The sequence below is a fragment of the Schistocerca gregaria genome, chromosome 9 (assembly GCF_023897955.1).
Source record: "Schistocerca gregaria isolate iqSchGreg1 chromosome 9, iqSchGreg1.2, whole genome shotgun sequence".
NCBI lineage: Eukaryota > Metazoa > Arthropoda > Insecta > Orthoptera > Acrididae > Schistocerca > Schistocerca gregaria.
The window spans coordinates 187,398,038-187,420,197 of record NC_064928.1 but is presented as its reverse complement, the minus strand read 5'-3'; the positions used below and the strand labels follow the sequence as shown (position 1 = coordinate 187,420,197).

General features: G+C 41.3%; 1 protein-coding gene across 1 annotated transcript in view; it reads left to right on the top strand.

The window, feature by feature from the left end:
* LOC126291496 (transcription factor HES-1-like) overlaps window positions 1-5,248 on the top strand; it is a 387,022-nt gene extending 381,774 nt beyond the window's left edge. The window contains exon 9 of the mRNA XM_049985003.1: window positions 2,958-5,248. Coding sequence (XP_049840960.1) covers window positions 2,958-3,108 — 151 coding nt within the window. The 3' untranslated portion in view covers window positions 3,109-5,248. The remainder of the gene's footprint in view (window positions 1-2,957) is intronic.
* The last annotated feature ends 16,912 nt before the right edge of the window (window positions 5,249-22,160 follow it).

Here is a 22,160-nt window from a genome sequence, read left to right as displayed (position 1 = left end):
TTGCCCACATGAACAGGGCTGAAGCCTTTAGGTGAACATATGTAAGGCCAAGGCCACTGTCCCATGTGCCGAGGGTTAGAGTGGCGTAACAGATATTGAGTATCATCCTCCAGCTGTCAAAATATCCGAAGATTGCCACCAGGCGATCCACAGTTCTCAATGGCAGTTGAAATAACTGTGCAATATGTGGCAGCAATGACAAAACATGTATGTTGACATATTGCATGAATTGTATCACGCCCAGCATTTGTAAGGAATTATCTCGCATCCGAACGTGAATAATCTGGAGCAGGTGCCTATAACTCGCCATGGCAGTCCTTTGTAGATCACGGGTGAATGGAATCCCCAGGCACCTTAACATTTGCACCACTCGAAAAGGGCCGAGGTCCCCATCCAGTGAAATGAGCATTATCCCAGATTTCGCTGTATTCAGAACACTGTCGCCACGACTCCATACTGTGTGATTGAATTGGAGGACCTTCCTCTGTCAACCGCATGAGGAACAGCAGGTTGTCCACATCTGCCCGACTGATGAGTTATCCCTCATCTCCATGACAGTGAACATCTCCCTCAGCCTGTTCATGAGTGGTTCAAGCGCTACCAGAGAGGACCGTTGATAGCAGGCAGCCTTGTTTTATCGCGCTCATAATCAGAATAAGTTCCCCATCTCAGGCGTTCACTATCATATTGGGGACCACATCCCATAGCACTGCATAATGATCTGGATAAAAATGGGTGGAAACGCCATGTGGCACATGACCAATGTTAGGAAGTTCTGATTAATCCAGTCAAAAGCTATGTAATCCAATGCATGTTTGGTCTGGTGAAATTTTGTGTGACAACACTGGTTGGTCCTGAACTGTGTCACCACATCACTTTAAGCATGACTTCCAACCTTTTTTCTTACTGTACATTGTTAGCCATTTGGGGATCATGAGGTTTGTAAAAGTCTGATAAAATTCTAAATGTAAGCCGTCCAGTCTAGGCGATTTGTTTGCTAGCCCTTTTTTGAGTGCCCTCAATATTTCATCTTCCTGATCAGTTTCAGGAACAGTCCCTCATCCATCTGGTTCAATCTCACCCATATTCGTCGCACGATACCCTCCCACAGCAGAGAATCTGTGTAGGCACCCAAAAATGCTGAAACTACATCCCCTCTGATGTCAGATGCAAAACATCTGCAGTATGGAATGCATTAATCAGTTTGGCGAACTTATCGTTTTTCACATATCGCATATTCACTGATGGAGGTTTCCCGGCCATACCCACCAAGCATATGACCCTTATAGGTGGACCCTTCATGGTGTGGCATGTGAGAGTGATAATGTGTGCCTTAATATGGTTGACTTCACCATAACAGTGTGGAGATGGGACTTGCAATGACAGCTCACAAATCATCTTGTAATAACAGTCCATTGAGTCCCAGTGCTACTGCATGATTTCTCGGCCATACATAATAAGAGTGGGATATAAAGTCGGCATTGTCACAATTGATGACAAGGAAGTCCATTCATGATGTCATCATGGGTCAACATTGCATGCCAATATGCCACATGCACGGCCTTGTGGTCATCGATCAGCATTCGTGGCACCCACCTGGAGGACGATTTTCTTTTTCAGGTCTTCCTGCAGGAGTGTGACCACACACCCGACAGCAACGCCAACTTTGGGGACGATGTGTTCCCCACTCATTAGGCGATCGTCCAAACTACCTTCTCCACTTGCTCAATCATGCCATCAGACCAGCTGGTGCAAGGCCGAAACTGTTTCAGTTTGTCGCTACATAACGTTCTGTCACATCCACAAACGTACATTACACACATCCATGACACCATCACCACATGTTTCACTCTACTCGCGATAAATATCAATTGTTGCCACACCATGCAAGTAGCGTAAAGGAGTTATTGGAGGCTGTTCTTATAATGAAAACATCGTCATCTTCAGAATCAAAAACAATCGTCACTCTCGCCGCTGCCACTAGAGTTCTGTGTGCCATACAGTGCTTGCATCCCTGTCATGTATTCACAACGAGTGCATGCGCATTTCAAAACAAATCACATATCTCTACTTGTTTCGAGACCTGAGGAAAAATTAGGGATTTTCTAACTGGAAAATGCACACATATTTCATACATGTTGGGGTTGGATAAAAAGTAGTGGCAACATTGCCATAAAATGAAGGATGCGCATCCAGTGGCATGTGTGTAATCTGTAGCTGATAGCAGAGGGTCAGCCGAAGTAATGCAGCGAGGTTCAACAGCTGTGTTTGAGTCAGTTGCAGTGTAAACTGTCTGAAAGTGCGGGAGGCCAGTTCAAGTGCCCTAATAGTATGTTTAGTGAACACAAACAACATGCATGGATCAAGACTGAAGTGGCATGTGGCCGGAGCGTGTTTCGGGATCGCAGGGATGTCATTCCAGACCAACCCCATTTGGGAGGCCCACTGAGCTCCCTATCTCCTTGCTGTACTGTATGTCATCATCCTTCATGAAAATTTACGATGACACACAACGAACTGCATACATGAGGCTCGGCAATACTATAACATCCACTGTATTCACCCGATATGGGTCTGTGTGGTTACGTCTTAGTCGTGAAAATGGAGAAAGCTCTTTATGGTATGTGCTATAACAGAAGAGACAACATCATCTATGTCGCAGGGTGGTCCATGCGAAACATCGACAGAGATGGGCACACTGGTGGTGTACGACACCTCCACCTGCATAGGGAAAGGTGATCAAGATACGGAGCGGTTATATTGAGGGTATCTAACATGGTTAACGTCTGTCAATATAGTCTGATGTTAATTATAGCAGTGTTGACACTACTTTATATCCAAACCACATATCTAGTTAATTGTTTCTACTCTATTTAACTATTCGCACCAAAACGGAACGCTACTGATCTGTGTAGCAGATGGTGACCCTTTAGCTCCATACCAGTCGTTGTTCGCAGGGTGGACGAAGCTGACGACGACGACGACCAGCCCGTCGACTGCTCGGTGGGGACGGCGGCTGCCAGGCTGTCCCCTGAGCCCGCGGAGGCGGCCATGGACGCCGCTGGAGCGCTGGAAGCCGAGGAGGGTCCCGTCTGGAGGCCGTGGTAGGCTGCAGTCCAGGACTCTCCAGCCACTGCAGGTCGTCCGACGCCAGACTGGACACTCGCCAACCTGCCGCGGACTGTAGGCTTTCTAGCAACACACGAAGAAGAGTCTAGAGACGTTTCCACGTAGAGCTGCCTGGAGGCACAGCGAATGAATTATGTGACCACGTAGAATTCTTCAAATTGTGACAGCTTTGTTAGTGTATTTGACAGGTGGCCGAAAAGACAATGCAGACAACTAGGTTGGGTTCTCAAGTGAAATTCCACCTGTGAAAAATGAATAGGACACGAGTGTACTGAACCAGAACGATTTGAAGATTTTCCATGTGACTTTGTATTCTTTTCCTTTCGACTCAACTCAGTTCACCAACTTCACAGTTGGCTATACCAGGCTGAATAGACCCAGTTCCAGGCTGTTCCGCCAGAACGAAGATCAAAAATCGAACCCAAAACTTATTTGTCAATAGGATTAGTCGCTGCTAAGTTTAGACAAATAAAGAATTAAACATTCTGGAACCATTCCCTTCTTGTGCGCCACACCTACAGCAAAAAAAAATTACAAACGCCGTTAAACACCCGCCAACAGTTCCCTTAAACTAAATAGTGACAGATACCACAGCAGTTCTTCCATAACTGTAGCAGGTGATGGCCCTAACGAAACAATGGAACTCTTTAAAAGGGTGCATATTCCAATTTGCGAGGACCAGAGTTCGACTCACCAGCCCGCCTTTCAGATTTAGGTTTCCCACGAGATTTCCACATCGCTTGGATGGTTCCTCTGAAAAGGAGACAGCCGATTGCCCTGCCCATCTTCTTCCAGTCTATGCTTGCATTCCGTCTCTAGCGATCTCGTCGTTGATGGGACGCTAGACTGTAACCTTGATTCCTTCTTTCCTTCCTCCCTTCCTTCGCTTTACAAACAGATGGAATGCAATACTCCATCTAGCCTTCAAAGTAGCAAAAGAATTAGAATTGTGTCTTTTTCGTAATACTAGAGCAACTAGGTGACACAAATGAGGGATAACTCCGAAAAACCTCATACAACCTAACGCAATCCAATAAAAACTTTTATTGACAGAAATTTTGCTATTTCGACTTGGCAGTTATTAAAAAATTTTCATTGTTTAACAATTAGATCATGAAGATGGCCAATCCCTGTACGTTTATCCTACCACTGAATTTCCCTACTCTCCACTTACCGTCTGAGCTGAGGTACCGTCTATTTATCCTTTAATTCATTGTTTTAGTTTGTACATCGCCCTTCACCTATAAGCTCAGATCAAGCTGTTAAGACTGCCCTGAGGTGGGAGGGGTGGAATTGGGAAGTGGGGGAATCACAGGTTTATTAATCTGGTGGCCTTCGTGTACAGCCGCATATCACCAGGCTCTAAATGGCACAGTTACTGAACAATTCACACACACAGGTGCTAGGTTGTTACGCAGTGAGTAAAGTCGCTCCATCCAGCTTAGTCATTTGTTGTGTGGTAGTAGAGCACTATGCAGTTAAGTGGTTAAAACGAAAATTGTAGAGTCTCAGTATACCTATTCAGAATACAATAGCTGTGACAAGTATCAGAAGTAAAATATCAGATGATCTCTTGTGGCGAATCAATACACCACTTCGCCAGTGCATGGAGGGCACTCTTGAACTGCAGTACGACAGCTTTCTGCCCAGCAGTTATTTCTTTTCATTTAGTAGTTATTTACTGGGCTGGCTTGTTTAGCCTATGGGTTATAAAATTTTACAATTTGAATATAAAAAATGAGAAAGTAAACTAGCTAACGTTTACAACACAATGATGGTGATGTGATGTACGTTCTTCTCATAAGGGATGTGGAGTAATGGGGTGGGCAGCGTCTGCGATGTTGGAAGTGTTGGAGACAATTTTATATGGAAAGCACATGCGATATATGAGTAGGAAGGAACTAACAGGCCTAGCACAGGTATTAGAAGATGAGTGGAATGGCATCTCAGCAAGGAAAAGCTGGGTTGGAGGCTTCATTTGGGATGTGGTAGGCTATGTTTGGAAGAAGGGGTAGATTTCAGGGATTGTTGAAATGGTTCAAATGGCTCTGAGCACTATGGGACTTAACATCTGAGGTCATCAGTCCCCTAGAACTTAGAACTACTTAAACCTAACTAACCTAAGGACATCACACACATCCATGCCCGAGGCAGGATTCGAACCTACGACCGTAGCGGTCGCGCGGTTCCCGACTGAAGCTCCTAGAAACGCATGGCCACACTGGCCGGCTTTCAGGGATGTCTTCATGGTCTAGAAGACGTATAAAATTACGTTGAAAGGCATGAAGATTTTGGAGATGAGAGGTAGGTGTGGCATGTAGGTAGAAGCCAAGGTTCTCAAGTATGGGGCGAACTGTAGGGTGCTGGGGCTCTATTTATTGGGAAATTGTATACTATGTGATCAAAGGTATGTGGACACCTATTAGTGGACACAAATTAGAGATGTGTTCATCCTTGACATTACTGACATCTTGGACACTGCTGGGGATACTTTCATTATGGTGTCTGAATGTCTGTGGAGGAATGGCAGCCCATTCTTCCTCAAGAGACGAAACGAGAGAAGGCAGTGATGTTGGTCGCTGGAGTCTGGAGCGAGGTCAACCTTCTAATTCATCCCAAATGTATTCCATTGGGTTCAGTTAGGGACTCGGGGCAGGACAGTCCATTTCAGGACTGTTATTATCCACAAATTGTTGCCTGACAGATCACTATGAGGGGAACGCACCCAAACCACTGCAAACACACCAATACCATAACATCACCTCTCCCATGCTTCGCTTTTGACACCACACACAATGGCAGGTGTCGTTCTCCAGGTACTGTTCGTCAAAAGTAAAACCTTCCATTGGACTGAAATAGCGTAGAGTGTGATTAATCAATCAAGATCATTCATTTCCAGTCGTCCACTATCCAACAGCATTGCTCTTCACATCACCTCAAACGTCGCTTAGCATTGACTACACAGGTGTGGAGCTTAGCAGAAGCATCTCGACCATTATTTCCCATTCTTTTTAACTCTATGCACACAGTCGCTGAGTTAGCAGAACTGCTGGTAGGACATTAGAAGTCATGAGTGGTTATTCTACATCTCCATCCATACTCCACAAGCCACCTGACGGTGTGTGGTGGGGGATAATTTGAGTGCCTCTATCGATTCTCCCTTCTATTCCACTCTCGTATTGTTTGTGGATTTTTTTCTGTTTGTATGTATTTCCCCAGCAAACTAGTACACTTCATATCCCTCATGAGATGAGAATGTTGGAACCACATATTCTACATTATAAAATACCAGGTTAGCAGCAGCTATAAATAAACCAAGTAATTTCACATTGCTGCTAAATGTCTTAAAGATACCTGCTTTTGCCCTTGATTTATAACTAGGGCCCGGATTTTAATTACCTAAAAAACAATGAAATATGCAAGCATTTATGACCTACAACTTACATAAAAATGACCTTAAAAAATAAAATATGACCTAATAGATGTTTATTTAAAGCATCCTTGTTTATTTAATTTTTTATTCACCATAAAGTAATACAAAATTCACTTCTCAAAATATTGTAAGTATAGTTCTTTCTTTCTATAGGGTTTGTGGCTAATTTTCACATATTTTTGAATGTCTGAATGTCTTATTTTCTAAACACAAAGTACAGTGAAAAGATCATCCATAAAAACAGTAAAACAATGTTTTTATTTCTACACAGTATTTAATACATCATTTAATACCATCTGTCATTTTCAGTATCTGCAAAGTTGCACTGGGTCACAAAGTACATTTTCAGGTTTTCCATTGTCAAAGATCTACGCTGTCGCTGAGGATAGTTTTGTACCTGGAAAAGCTCCTCTCCACTTCATAAGACATCACTGGAGCATATTTGAATGCAGCCAGGTCACTGGAGTTAGCTTTCTTTCAGTATCTTCAAATGTTGTGGTATTTCCTGAAAGACTGTCACTAATTGTGCACAATGTAGAATATCCAAAATTCCGTTGAAGAACACTTTGCAATTTGGTTTTCACTTTGTCAGCCACATGGCCACGGGCTCGATCCAACTCACTCTGCACATGTTGAACAATACTCAAGGCCTCACATAGCTGAGTGCCAACAGCTTCCTGTGGTTTGATGGCTTTTGATATCACTGAAAATTTGGTGTTGATGTATGCCAAGTTTCGAGACAATCTATCTCTAAAGACATCTTTCACAATTTTGGTAGCACTTGATTCATCACTATCAAGATCACAGAAAATTGTATTTATGTGGGTGTAGTTGGTCCCGTAATACTCAGCAGCATTAAGCCAAGAACCCCATCGTGTAAGAACAGGTTTAGGTGGGAGGGGCGTTGAAGTTGCTTGTTCCTTGAATTTCTGCACCCGTACCAGAGCCTTCACATAGATTTTCTTGACACATGAAATTAATTTGTCCACGTCAGCGTAATTTGATCGTCGAATTGTTTACTCTGTCGAGAGCTTCACACGTTAGTAGGAACATATCTCCAGGGTCATCAACTTTTAGAACACCAACAACAACATTTGCAATACTTCGCCCACTAATATCCGTAGTTTCATCTACCGACAGGTAGATGTTTTGCTCAGCAATGGTAATTCGTATTTTGTTGAGCACATCATTGTAGCATGAAGATAAATAGTTCTTTCTCAGTGTAGATTCATCTGGAACTGGATGTGTTGTGTACTTCTCCAACAACCGTCTGAAGCTTGGATTCTTCAGCTTTTCCAATGGGATGTTGCAGGACACCATCATCTCACACAAATCCTTGCAGAATGATGGCACGGTTGACGATTGACCTGTCTGTTCAAATAACAGCGTTTGCCTGCTGTTATTTTCAGCACTTCGTCTCACACAGCTGCTGTGTTTAGCGGTATTACAGAGTTGTTGCATATTAAAGCGCTTTTCTGCACTAACTTTAACTTCACACAGCTTACAAAATAACATTTTCCCTTTCATACTCAAGAACTTCTCTCCAAATTCTCCAACATATTCTCGCAACTTCACGCTGTCGGAGCATTTTGCTTTTGGCATGTTGAACAAGGCAAAGGCTGTATTCGAACTGGTTAGTGGGAACACCTGTGCGACCGTGATGATTATTATGGGAGAAGCCGCCTTTGTTGGTTCTGAGAACGTATTATCGACTCTGCACAACAATGTTTTATGTTCGCAAAATGTCTGTTGTAGTACATCGATTTTCTGCTACAGTCCTGAGAAATAAAGCTGTGTACTAATTTATCTGTTTGTCTTTCATAATAGCACCTTAAATATTGTCTCGTGAGGAACATATTCATTTTCTTATTCGTGTGTCCCGTAAGATACGAGAACAATGGTATATGCATTTTTGGGAACAGTTGACGAAAATATGACCTATTATATTAAAAGTTAGCCTCAGTATGACCTATTACTAAAATCTGTTGAAATATGACTTCATACGCACAATAAAAATACATTTTTCGACACTAACATGCCTAGATTTGTATATAAATTGTTCTAAAATTCACCCTATAGCTCAGAAAAAAATATGACCTATTATTAAAATCCGGGCCCTATTTATAACATATGATAAGCCAAGCGTTGAATATATCACGAGCGGCACTGAGTGAGAAGGAACGAGTGGACTCTGCATCACATGATACAATCCCACCATTTTCTTTGGACAGGTTTTTTAGCATAACACTCAATGCTCCATCATCAGTTAAGTCACCTCCAGTCCTTGCACGTATGTCAAGCCATCTGACTCTAGATGTCTTCCCTATTAAACTTGCAGGGTGAAAGATGCAACCTGATGAGGGACGAATTTACTCTTATTAACAAGAGAGTTGTAATAAGTTATAAGCTAGTAGCAACTGGACTAAACTGCTTTCTCCTTCTGCTAGGGTTATTGCAGGTAATGTTCTATCCCACTCGAATTCTTGATCCTTCAAAATCTCAATTAATTTGAGGAAAGATGTTGAGGATATTCCAACCAATCTATAATAGTGATCCTGTCTGGTTTCCTTTACTCTGTGTGCAGGAGTACTAAGAATGGGATTAATTAGAGGTGGAACCCCTCCCACATCATAAACTCTAACTGATAATGGATTCCTGCCTTGTCTGCCTACACTATCATGGTTTGCGTAAGGCATGTATGACATCACTCTAGATCTGTTGTAGGGACCTTTATTGATATCCAGTAATAATCTATTATCTTCTCAAAATCTTCTGGCTACTTCCTCCACTGGAGAATCACTGAGCCTTAGAGATCCGAAAGCAAACAATTGTCTTTGAAGTGTTGGATCAACATATTTCAAGATGGCTTCCGACAGCTGAGTGGTAACCTGTGGATCCGATAGAAACTCTGATTCTCCCTGATGAAATACCTCATTGATTGCTAGTTCAAGTCCCTGGAAGTAGAATCCCCATTTAGTCGCAAGTATCTGCTCCACATGATAAGGATTATAGAGGAATTAAGGGTCTCACTTTGGAAGAAAGTTAAATCATCAGGAAGGATTCCGCTGATTTCGTGTGATTTTTTACAACCAACATCTGCAGTGCTCGAAGGTCTCGATTCAATAGTGCATGAGTGCGCCTGGACTGGATTTAGTTGTGACTGTTTGGCGTTTTCACTTCACGGCTGTATTACCAACAGTCGACTTGGGCTACGTTAGAGGCTTGAAATGTTACCTCTCCTATAGTTACTCAGGTAACGTCCAGTGACCAGTCCACGTTGGAAGTCTCTCCTGAGTGGGCCCTTATCCTCTACTGACAACACAACACACTTCCCTTCACACTGGCGGATCCGCCTCTCGCCATCACTTCCGCATTACAGAGTGGTGTCCAGATACTCATATCAGATAGTGTAGCAGGGGCGGAGGTGTTGTAAGTGTCTGAGAAGATCTGGCCACTCCTTTGACCAGGTACAGTTGATAACGTGGGAGAGGGCCGTGCGATACGGAAAGTGGAGTGTGTGCCAGACCAGGGTTTGGAGAGGGAAGCAACAATAGCCCAGCTCATTCGTATTGCACATTTTCGCTGCACCTTTCAGAGCGTTCTCCAATGACTCCCAGTTTGAAAGAAAACCTTTAGAGAAGCTTCCCCTGTGCAGATTGTACCTTTCTATGACGTTTGAAGGTTTTATAATCTGTTCATTGACTTGGTAAGAGTTGACCTGTCGTTTGCTGTCGTATTCTTTGGGCGTTGGACTATTTATAGACAGCATTCCCAGACTAGTTGCTCGCAAGGTACATGTATCACTCAAATAACTTCCATAACTGTGTGTCTACGTGATGCATGTCGTGTCAATCTGCTGCTATCATCCTTAGAGGTAACTAATTCAGTGAACATGCTGTGATGGAAAGGGACCATAAAATTTAACAGTTTTTACTTTACGCTCAGTCTGTTATGTCTCAGGTTCATGATATGGTCCCTATCTGGGTCTAATGTACATTCAGAGTACATGAACACACACACACTGTTCACGTTTTCACTTGAGTTACCTCTTGCCCTTTAAGATTTCTCTCGGTCCCCATTAAGAAAAATGTACTATTCCATTCTGCATCATACTTTTCTATGTCCCAGGTCATACTTGTTCTCTCCATGAACTGAGCCTGCTGTAGAGTCAATGAAAGATCTCTGACAGTTGGAGTGGGTGTGGCACAGATGCTTCGTGCGTCTACCTCAACTGATCACGTAATGCAACTCAGTTTTATGTGTCTCTGCAGCAATGCCTCAGTTTTGTCGCAGCTTTCTGTTTACCTGCTGCATTTTGTGTTTCACAGTGCTGCCAACTGTCAGAGATCTTACACCCACCAACTGTGATCACAGGTCCGGCAGAGATGCATAAGTCTAAGACTCGATACATCAGAGCTGTATCGATATCTTTACAAGTTCCCAAACTGCCCATGCTACTTTAGAGGAATTCCGTATGGAAATATCACGGTGTTCCTTGTACATGCACCTGCAGCCGCTCAATGCCTCCCCTTCCACAGTGTACCGAACGAGGGAGCGCAGTGGTTAGCATTCTGGACTCACATTCAGAGGACGTCAGTTCAAACCTGCGTCCGGCCATACAGATTTAGGTTTACGTGATTTCCGTAAATCGCTTCAGGTAAATTCTGGGGCTGTGGCCGAGCGGTTCCAGGCGCTTCAGTCCGGAACCGCGCTGCTGCTATGGTCGCAGGTTCGAATCCTGTCTTGGGCATGGATGTGTGTGATGTCCTTAGGTTAGTTAGGTTTAAGTCTAGGGGACTGATGTCCCATAGTACTTAGAGCCATTTGAACCATTTTCAAATGCTGGAATGGTTCCTTTGGAAGGGCACAACCAATTTCCTTCCCCATCCTTGACACGGTCCAAGCTTATGCTCTTTCCCTAATGACCTAGATGTCGACGGGCTGTTAAACCTAATTTTCATTCCTTCCTTTTTCTTCCACTGTATCACATCTGCACATTGCTGCCACACAGCATTTCAGGAGTTCCCTTTTTGTGTCACTTAGCGTTGATTGTTAGCTATCGTCACTCAGCAAGATTCTTGAAGAGAACTCATCATTTACAGTAACCTAAATTTCGTCGCCTTCTTTCCCCATTTACTGATTTTCGCCGAATAGCACAGAGTTTCATTGCGATATTTACTGAGTGACAGTCTGGGCATATTACTGTATGCTTTCTGGTCAATATTAAACTCTGAAAACTGATGCATGTACTGTATTAAAATACGACATAATTAATGAAAACTACCACAGTGGTTCGACTGCCAGTACCGTATGCGACGAGTGTGTTCCTTGCGCTGAAGAATCAGTGTAAATGTGACAGATTGTCGACTACCGAGGCAGTGACTTCTGTTACACTAGGGGGTATCTAGTCCACTTTTGTGACAAGTGTTCGTGAAACATTCCGAAATGCTGCTAGACCTGCTGAAGTACCCATTACTGATGGCACACGAACGATACGACGGAGATAAGTGTGAATGTTTCAATGTGTTGTGAAAAAAAAGTGCTACCTCAGACAGTTCACGATTTTCTTGCGTTGGCAAGAGCGCTTAAGTTGTTGTAGAGACAGTTCCGTAGTTGTTGGTGCTAACTGCTGTGTAGACTAGTGAGCTCTGAGGCTGCCCCTGGAACCTCGTGGCGGATCTGTTCCGCAGTGAGCAATCTTTGCGGTCACCTCATAGAATGGTACTCCGGCACGCTAGAGAGATAACAGTGCAAAAACGACGCTCGCGTTTCAGAACGCCGGCGTACGTGCATTCATAGTCGCTTTTGATTGTTTCTGTGTAAACTCGGACTTATTTCAGCGTAACTGTGTGTACTGAAGAACACGACTCTACGAGAAAAGTGTCTGTCGTGTTACATGTTGACGCTAGCTTAACTTCCCGTGCCACGAACATAGACCCAGTGCTTGAAGCGGCTTTGCACTGCCAGCGGCATACCATTAGCCAGAAACGCCCGGGTGTGCATTCGAGGGACAGCTCAGTGCACAAAGAGCTCGAGAACGAACCGTAACATTAAACATAAACTCGCAAAACTTAGAAAAATAAGAATAAGTTGGCTGTAAATCACTGTAAATGTAATGGAGAAATAAATTTTTTGATGTACTCTTCTCTCTCATTCCCAATAGATGTAATTACGCTTCTGAATTATCTAATTTCCAGCGAGAAATAAATGTTGGTGTGCCATGTGGATGCATACTGAGCCGTTTCTTATTTGTCACACATAATGTCCAATTCTTTTTGGTACAGCTATGGTCGTTAGTGTCTTAAAAGCGTAAAATAGCTACACGACAAGACTTCTTAATACTCTCCATGCTTTTATAAATTATCAGCAACCCTGTGTGTCGCCCTTGTACAAATCTTGGCTTACTCAGAACGACATTTGCTGATGACGCTGGGAGGTGACAAAACAGTAACAGCCAAGGCGTCAGCATGGACTGGTCTCTGTGATCCCGAGGTATCATCACTGCTTTGTATTACAGAGGTATGTGTGCTCAATCTTTCCTGGAAATTATTATGATTCTTAAATGTACCATTACTTTAAATATGCATATACATTAGAATATAATTGTTAGTATACATTATGAGATACAGGAAACAAATTAAAATAAGGATATAAGTTATGATAACATTTTACAGTAGGTAAAACTTATTCCATATATTCTGCAGAGAGGGGTCTCTGAAATGTGGGAAAAATAGGCTCTGCTGGGCTGTTAAATTTTTTGTGTATCCACGTTGTTGTTGTTGTGGTCTTCAGTCCAGAGACTGGTTTGATGCAGCTCTCTATGCAACTCTATCCTGTGCAAGCTTCTTCATCTCCCAGTACCTACTGCAACCTACATCCTTCTGAATCTGCTTAGTGTATTCATCTCTTGGTCTCCCTCTACGTTTTTTACCCTCCACACTGCCCTTCAATACTAAATTGGTGATCCCTTGATGCCTCAGAACACTTCCTTACAACCGATCCCTTCTTCCAGTCAATTTGTGCCACAAACTTCTCTTCTCCGCAATCCTATTCAATACTTCCTCATTAGTTATGTGATCTACCCATCTAATCTTCAGCATTCTTCTGTAGCACCACATTTCGATAGCTTCTATTCTCTTCTTGTCCTAACTATTTATCGTCCATGTTTCACTTCCATACATGGCTACCCTCCATACAAATACTTTCAGAAACGACTTCCTGACACTTAAATCTATACTCGATGTTAACAAATTTCTCTTCTTCAGAAGAGTCTCCATTTTATATCCTCTCTGCTTCGACCATCATCAGTTATTTTCCTCCCCAAATAGCAAAACTCATTTACTACTTTAAGCGTCTCATTTCCTAATCTAATTCCCTCACCATCACCCGATTTAGTTCGACTGGAATCCATTATCGTCGTTTTGCTTTTGTTGATGTTCATCTTATATCCTGCTTTCAAGACACTGTCCATTCCGTTCAACTGCTCTTCCAGGTCCTTTGCTGTCTCTGACAGAATTACTATGTCATCGGCGAACCTCAAAGTTTTTATTTCTTCTCTGTGGATTTTAATACCTACTCAAAATTTTTCTTTTGTTTCCTTTAATACTTGGTCAATATACAGATTGGATAACATCGGAGATAGGCTACAACCTTGTCTCACTCCCTTCCCAGCAACTGCTTCCCTTTCATGTCCCTCGACTATTATGAGGGCCTTCTGGTTTCTGTACAAATTGTACATAGCCTTTCGCCATTTTTTGAAAAAAAAGAGATATATTTGTAAGGTGAAGGTAACTAATGATTGTATGTGTGGTATAACACATGGTGAAGTATTACGTTGTTTGAACAGTCTCTGCAGGATTTCAGTATGTCCCACAACTGACACCAAATGTAATTTTTACTATACATATCTGTATTCTGAAAATGTTATCTTTGATAGTTGAGTTGCTCAAAAACTTTCCCATAACTCCATAGTGAATGAGAAATACGCAGAACATTTTCTCCCTTTTCAAAACACCTACATTTGGAATCATGGATACTGCAAATTTAGCTGAGCTCAAGTATTTCGTCAATTATAGCAACTGGCATTTCCAATTAAGGTACCTGTAGTCTTAAAAACTAAACGGTATATACTCGTCTTGAATTTCATTGTTTGAATACACTTATTTTATACCTTTTGGAGCTCCTTAGCGTCAAACTATGACGATAATCCATTTGACTTTAAACATCTGCTGATGTTTTCAGTATTTCAGAGGACTGGTACTATTTTTTTCTATGTTTCTACCATACTCAGCATAAAACTCGCATATCTTCTGATTATGTGAAAAGATACAAAAGGGAATCCTGTAACTCATCATGTCTGACTGCTTCAAGGCGAGAGGCCTATTGCTAAGCAATGTGTATATGACTGATATGCTTTCTTTCATTCATATGGACTAAGGCAACTAACAGAGGACACCCCAGATACGCCAGACTTCGTTTGCTTAGTTTTTTCTATTTTACACATCTAGTTCAATAGGACCAAATTGAGGGCCCATTTCCCACTCTCATGGAATGAGTCAGTGTATGAAACTACATCAGAAAAATTATCAATAATTGAAATAAAAATTACACAAATCCTGTGTAGGCGACAAGCTACGAGTATATTAGAATATAACACAGAAACTTGCTTAATTTTTCCCCGGGAACACCCAGACAGAGTAAATTGAATCACCATGAGGAAATTCTTCAGTTAATGGTAGACTTAAAAGTGTGAGGATTACTGCACACACTTTTTTTAAATTTTTGTGGTACTTTACAGAAATGTCTGAAGGAGAATAATGTGTGCCTTTCTGAGCAAGGGACAAGTAGGTTCTATCCAAATGCAGACTGGATTTTTGTCCAGTAGTAAGTGAATGAAAGCTGCTAATTTTTGGGAATAAGCTCACATTTTTCGCAACAAATAACGTTAAAGAAAATGTGTATTGAGAGAGCAATGTCAAAATTTCCCAGACGCCTGAACATAACTTGATATAACGTTCGTGAACTTACGCCACATATTGCTTGAACTGCCTTTTTCTGGGCCAAAAAGGGATGAGTTAGCCCACAATAGAAAGCTGTAATTCGTAAGTGAATGAAAATTAGCAGTGTAAACTCATGTTAGAATTGGATTATCACTTATTATAGGTACTGTTCTAATTGTAAATAAAGTAGCACCCAGTTTCTGAAGAAAATCCTGAACGTGGGTTTTCCATGACAGCTTACCATTTATCTCAACACCTAGGAATTCGTTTTGTTGAGATTGACTAAACATATGCCAATTCTGTGTAATTAAGATGTCAGTAGTAGTTTAATTGTGTGTTAAAAATTGTAAAAACTGTGATTAGCATCAGCTGATTTTCTACAAAAAGTGGATGTATGTCTTGATCTGTATTACTCTGATTCATTGAGTATATTCCTCTTAACATCTTCCACTACCAAGATAGTGTCATAAACAAACAGAAATACCAGAAGACATATCTGTCACATACATAAGAAACAATAGTGCAGTACCAGCATTGACCCCTTAGGCACCTCCCCCCGCCCCCCCCCCCCCCCTCATAACCATACCCCAATCATACGCCAACTCACAGCCGTTTTCATTACTGTGGGTAATGAACCTCTGTTGTGTGTTCTTAGAGTATGAAAGGAATCAATTGTGAGCTATTCCTCTTACTCTTCCAGAAAATTATTTCAACTGAAATGGTCAATTAACCTTATGATATACTCAAATAAAGCCTTTTCAATAACTTTTGCAAACACTGGTGCCAGGAAAATATGCCATAAATTGTGTGCTTTGTCCACTTCTCCTTTTTTATAATGCGGTTTCGCTACTGGATACTGTAATCGTTCATGGAAATGGCCTTGCAAAATTACAAATTACGAATGTGGCCGAGAACAGTGCTATAGTATCATTCTAGATACCCCATCCTATATTTTTTCAGAACTGAACTGTAGCAAGCTCCCAATTACCCAATCTGAAGCGGACCCTAGACTGCAAGGATAACTGAAAAACGTGACTAATACAAAACACACACCATTTTAAAGGAAACTTCTATTTACTGCTGTTAGAAATCGAAGCATATGAAAGCTTGGATGTGTGCAGAAATTTATTCATTGGGCAAGGGTGGACTACTGTTTTAAATAACTAGGTCTGTTTCGAGATGTGTCCTGACATAAGAACTAAATTTTATGGCTGATACAAAAAACTTGTTCTTTGGTGCCTTAAACTGTATATGACAGAAATTCAAGGTATCAATAGGACTAGGAAAACTGTATCAAATATGCGAAACTTGAGTTTCTCACGACCCATAAAATCCTCGAACAACTCACGGGTGACACCTTCGATCAGTGGCGGTGCTGTGTAAGAGCACAAGAGCATGTCAACACCCTAACTTTCAACGCATTGCAGGATTTATTGGTTATTAGTCTTTGAATGCTGTTAAACATAACGTAGATGCTGCAATATGAAAGAATCGGCACTTAAATCTACTGCACCACTGCTCCTCTAGACCCTGTGAAACTTGGCAACAGGGTCGCGAGCAGACCTTTAACTGTGCACATTTTAAGCGGTTTTTACGCACGTGCAACTCATGTGACGTAATTGCCTTACACGCCAAACACATAAAGGTTTGATAAACAATGTGCACAGTTGAAGTTTACGTCAGAGCCACCAGGTAGCAGCACACTGCACCAGGGTTTTATTCCGTTACCTTGGAATAAATCCTGCTAGATGATATAACACTCGTCAGATACGCTAATTCATTCGCTAAATACTATAGCAAAATTAGATCAGATGTCAGTATATGTTAAAGTTGTACTGATGGTAAACTTATTTCGTGGGTTTCTGAATGAGTTATCTTGTATTAAGTTATAAATTTTATCATAAAGTAATCCATTTGAGGCACTGACAATCTTTAGGGTCTAAAGAACAACACCATTGATTATGATTGTAGCATTTATTCATACATCTGAAATCCATTGATCTTGCGGTGAGTCAAGTTTATCTGTGCTGTAGGCCCACATGGTATATACGAAAATTCACAAAAGTCTGTATCACTTGTTTCTCTGCTATTCAGTGAAATGTGAGATCAGCGGTGGTCCTTATGGGTCTCAGTGCCTCATTTGTATTCTAGTAAAGTGGCCATGTTGGTAGACGTTAGTACCTGACTTTAAACACTTTCACAAACGGCATTTTGTGTCACTAACGGCATTTTGTGTCTGGTGTGGGTTGTTTACTGTGTTTTAAATGGTCAACAAAAACCAGCTATTCCCAGTCTGAAAGTTAATTCAGGTTACATGCATGTGGGTGAGACTTAGCTCTGAGACTTGGCTTTACAATTCTGATATTTCATTGGTTGCTTGATAAGTGCTGGGACGGCGTGGTGAGGACAGTGCAAAAGTGTATGTCATTTCTGTTCTCACTGTCCACAACACAATCATAGATGACCAATGCCGAAAGTTCCTAATAGTGCACATTAATTACCAATGGGTGGGCAAGTAGCATTAACTCTGTCTGCGTGCTCTTTGACCAGGTATAGAGAGAGCACAATCCCAAAAAGAATTTAAGCAAACACCTCCAAATGTATGTATAAGATCACATGCTAATTTCATCTCAACTGCTTCTATAATAAAACTACCCAATTATCTGGAAATGCATACAACTTTATATGGAGGTGCTAATGTTCCTTGAAAATGATAGGATGTGCACCTGTCGAAATATAAGCGGCTGTCCAAGACGTCACCTTGCTGGATTCTTATAAGCGTTTGAATATTTCAGATGTGTGAATGACCTCAGGTTTATCGCACGCCGGATGTAAGAATGCGGCCTACTTGAGAGCTCCATAATACTGGACTCTGTCCATCTTAGGCATTAGTTTCAGCACATTTCTCAGATACTATTGTGAAATATTTCGACGAAAACGTTAAAAAGTGCTATACATGTTCTATCAAAAACAATCATCCGATTTGGCAGTCTATATTTCTGAAACTAATTAGCACATACAATGAATTTTGTTTTTTGATGAATGGAAAACTCAAAAAGTTTTTTTTAAACCTTTTCATAGGTGTTAAATATGCCCCAGTCGAGATACGCAGCGTATGTCAATGTGGTAATCAATTTGTTCCTACACTGCAGCGAGCATATCTTGAGTTACAGCTTCCACAGCTACTATTATACGATGTCTCAGTTCATTCATTGTTGTTGCTAACGGCGGCACATAAACAGAGTCTAAATACCCACAAGAATTAATCACATACAGTCAGGTCTTGTGGCCTGGCCAAGAACGAAATTACACACACTGTAGTTTGTCACCTTCGCAAAGAGCTTGCAGCAGCTGAATTTTGTATGGTTGCCATGTAAACGTCGACGCAACACGAGCCAGATGGACATCACGGACATGTTCAGCTGTCGAGCTGCACGACAAATGGAATTCTGTGCACTCCTTGTAAAACTATGGCTGGTGCATTCGACGTCCTTGTCAGACACTCGGGGACGGCCCAGCGATTTGCCTTTACACAAACAATCTGTTTCTCGGAATTGTTTATGCCATCGTCTAATACTCTTTGCTGTAGGAGGATCCACACCATACCTAGTACGAAAGTCACGCTGAACAGTTATTTTGACCCGCACTGTGCAAAACGTAGGCCACAAAACTCTTTCTGTTGTCCTGACACCATTTTCATTGGAACTGAAGTGGGGGCGCACACTGCTGCTACCTAACGGAAAACGTTTAAAACTCGACTGTTTGTTCTTTCCAGCAATAACTACTGACACACATACCTCAAATAAGGTAATGTCATTTTTTTTTTAATCAGATGATTCTGTTTGATACACCCTGCTCTTGTCTCTTCGACAGTTTTATAATGCCATTGAGAAAAGTGCAGATACCCTCCTCCTAATGGACACTTCTGAACAGCAGACATTGCTAAATTATGGACACTGCTAAATTCCTAGACAATTTTCAGTAACAGATGCTCTTGCAACGGGTGTATGTACTCAACAAGTGGCAGGCTGGTACAAATCACCCTCAGTTCCTGATTAGACAACAGTGCACAGTGACTGGAACCAGCACAGATTGCTTCATATTACTGCGCATTTGTTTACATAGTACAGCTGGTGCACAGTCTCATTTGTGATTATGCTTTGAGAAGTATGCGTCGCATGCGCTACAATGTTGCACAAATACAGACAACTAACACTGAAGGAAAGAGGCGAAATCATAAACGCATATGAAAAACAGAGTGTGACGCTACTTGCTGTGGACAAATATACGTTAGTTGCATTTTGAGAAACACAAGCTATATCTTTGAATTGTGGATGCGCAATGAAAATCTCTGTGCTAAACGTTCAGTTTCGTATAAACTATGTTAGGAAGTTGAAAACCTGTCATGTTTGTAGCAACAACTGTACTGTGAAGGGGACAGTCATTGGGAAAAAAAGTTAGAGGTTGCTAACAAATTAAGATGTTATGACTTTAAAACGTTTGTGGGTTGGCTTTATAAGTTTATGATTAGGCAGACTATCTCTTATCGAAATGAGTGTGGCGAATCCGATTCAGCAGACGAAAAGCATTTTGTTGGGGCGGGGGAAAAGGGTAGCTGTAATCTGCAAAGGCTGTAAAGGAAGAAACGTATTTAACTGTTGTAGCGTATATGCAAACAATATGTGTGTAGCTACAACCAACATGTAACATACATGCAACAAATATTGCCTATGTTCGTCTGTGAAAATGGACTCGATAAGCAACCTGAGCTATCAGTAAACAGAATCGAACCTACATAACACTGTGTGCGTATTGTATGAGTGTCAGTTTCACTGTCATTTAAGCCCTCAACAGATCGTTACATGAAAAACTTAAAACTAACATTTGGATAAGTTAACTGACGGCGTATTCGAACAAGAATTTTCAAGTGATACAGAAACTGGTTTGTGTAACGGAATTTACTGGCTTAGAGTACATGACATGTTGTGGTGGGTCAGTGTCTCTGTTTTGACCCTAAGTTTTGGCCTCATCTCTTTAGATGACTACCTTTTTCCATGTGGTTTACAGCGATTCGCAGCAGCAACAGCTAAAGCTTCTTGTTACTAGAAATGAATTTAATAAAAAGGAGTTTGCTTGGGTCCTGTTAACTACTAAATAACTTTTGAGAAGGGATTTCATTAATTATCTATTTAAAATTTCAGAACCATCATGAACAAGTATTAATAATGACAATGACAATGATATATATATGTCAATAATGGCTGAGTGCCAGATCAACAAATTATTTCAATTTCAAAGTTTCATTGACATTTAATAACCACAGCAGTCATATTTTAGTTAGATGTGGAAAATAATTATTATTATTTGGAGGATGAGGAGGCCTCTTTAACAGACAAGCAAAACATGCAATTATTGCAAACTCGGGCTAGCAATCAAGAACCTAACCATGCAATTGCTTCTGCGCTATTCTTGCGAATTTTACCTTGAGTTCCATCTTCATGAGTAGTTAAGTCATCTAAATCTTTCCTGGCTATAGAAAGTAAATCAGGCCTCGAGCATAGTAAGTTCTGCCATGACCGACGTGAGGGTAGCGTGACACCCTCTGTCTCCGATCTCTCGACCGATATGGCTACTTCCACTCTCGCAGACATACCTTGTCTCACAACAATGCTCAGAATCGCGCTCCCAAGTTTCGCCCTCAGATTGTTATTATCGATATCCGAGTGCTTACACAATTCAAAGAATAGTATTAAGTTGGATATATTTTTTTATGTAATGGAGAGTTCTGACACACTCTTTACAACTGTGAATGCTCTTTTTCTCAGAGATAAACCAAATAAGAAGTGTCCTTAACAAGTGAAAAGTGTACGGGAGGAGAAATGTGGAAAAAAAGACATACAGCCTTACTGTATGTTAGAAAGATAGTTGAATTTGTAAAAACCCTGCCATTGTAGGCAAGGCTGCTTTATCTAGATGTTTTAAGGAAATTGATTTGAGTAAACTAAACATGGAGTTGTACACAAAGGACTTTACCTAGGTATGGAGGCAGTAGTGACTGCACAGTTGTTGGCATTTGATCGAAAAATGGGAAAGTGTAATAGGAATGTATTGATGTTTCTCGACAACTCTTCACTTTACTCCAAAGCCACACTAACTAATGTAAACGTTTTCTTTCTGCTGTCGAACAACATTTCACTCAGGATGCCTATTCATAATTCTATGCTTTTGTGTGGGCAGATGTCATGGAGACTTAGGTCCATTTTGTTCCCAATGAACTATCTTGAACCTGCAGATGAACTAAGAATTTTATTAGTGGATTTGACAAAATTCTGTGGTTATCTGCTGCCTTGAGCTACAGTTTATTGTCAACAGCTGCCAAGAAAAAGCTGAATTTAAGTGCAACCACGACCTGACTTCAGCCAACAATAGCGGTCTCCAAGACTGTGATGTCAATGAAGACATGAACATGATTTACTACATCTGATGGGTGAATCTGAGAATTACATAAGTATTATGAACACACTGTATGGAGAAGATCTGTCTTCAGATAGAAGTAAATTCTATGTTCTTCAGAAACACAATGGCGATGACATCTGTGA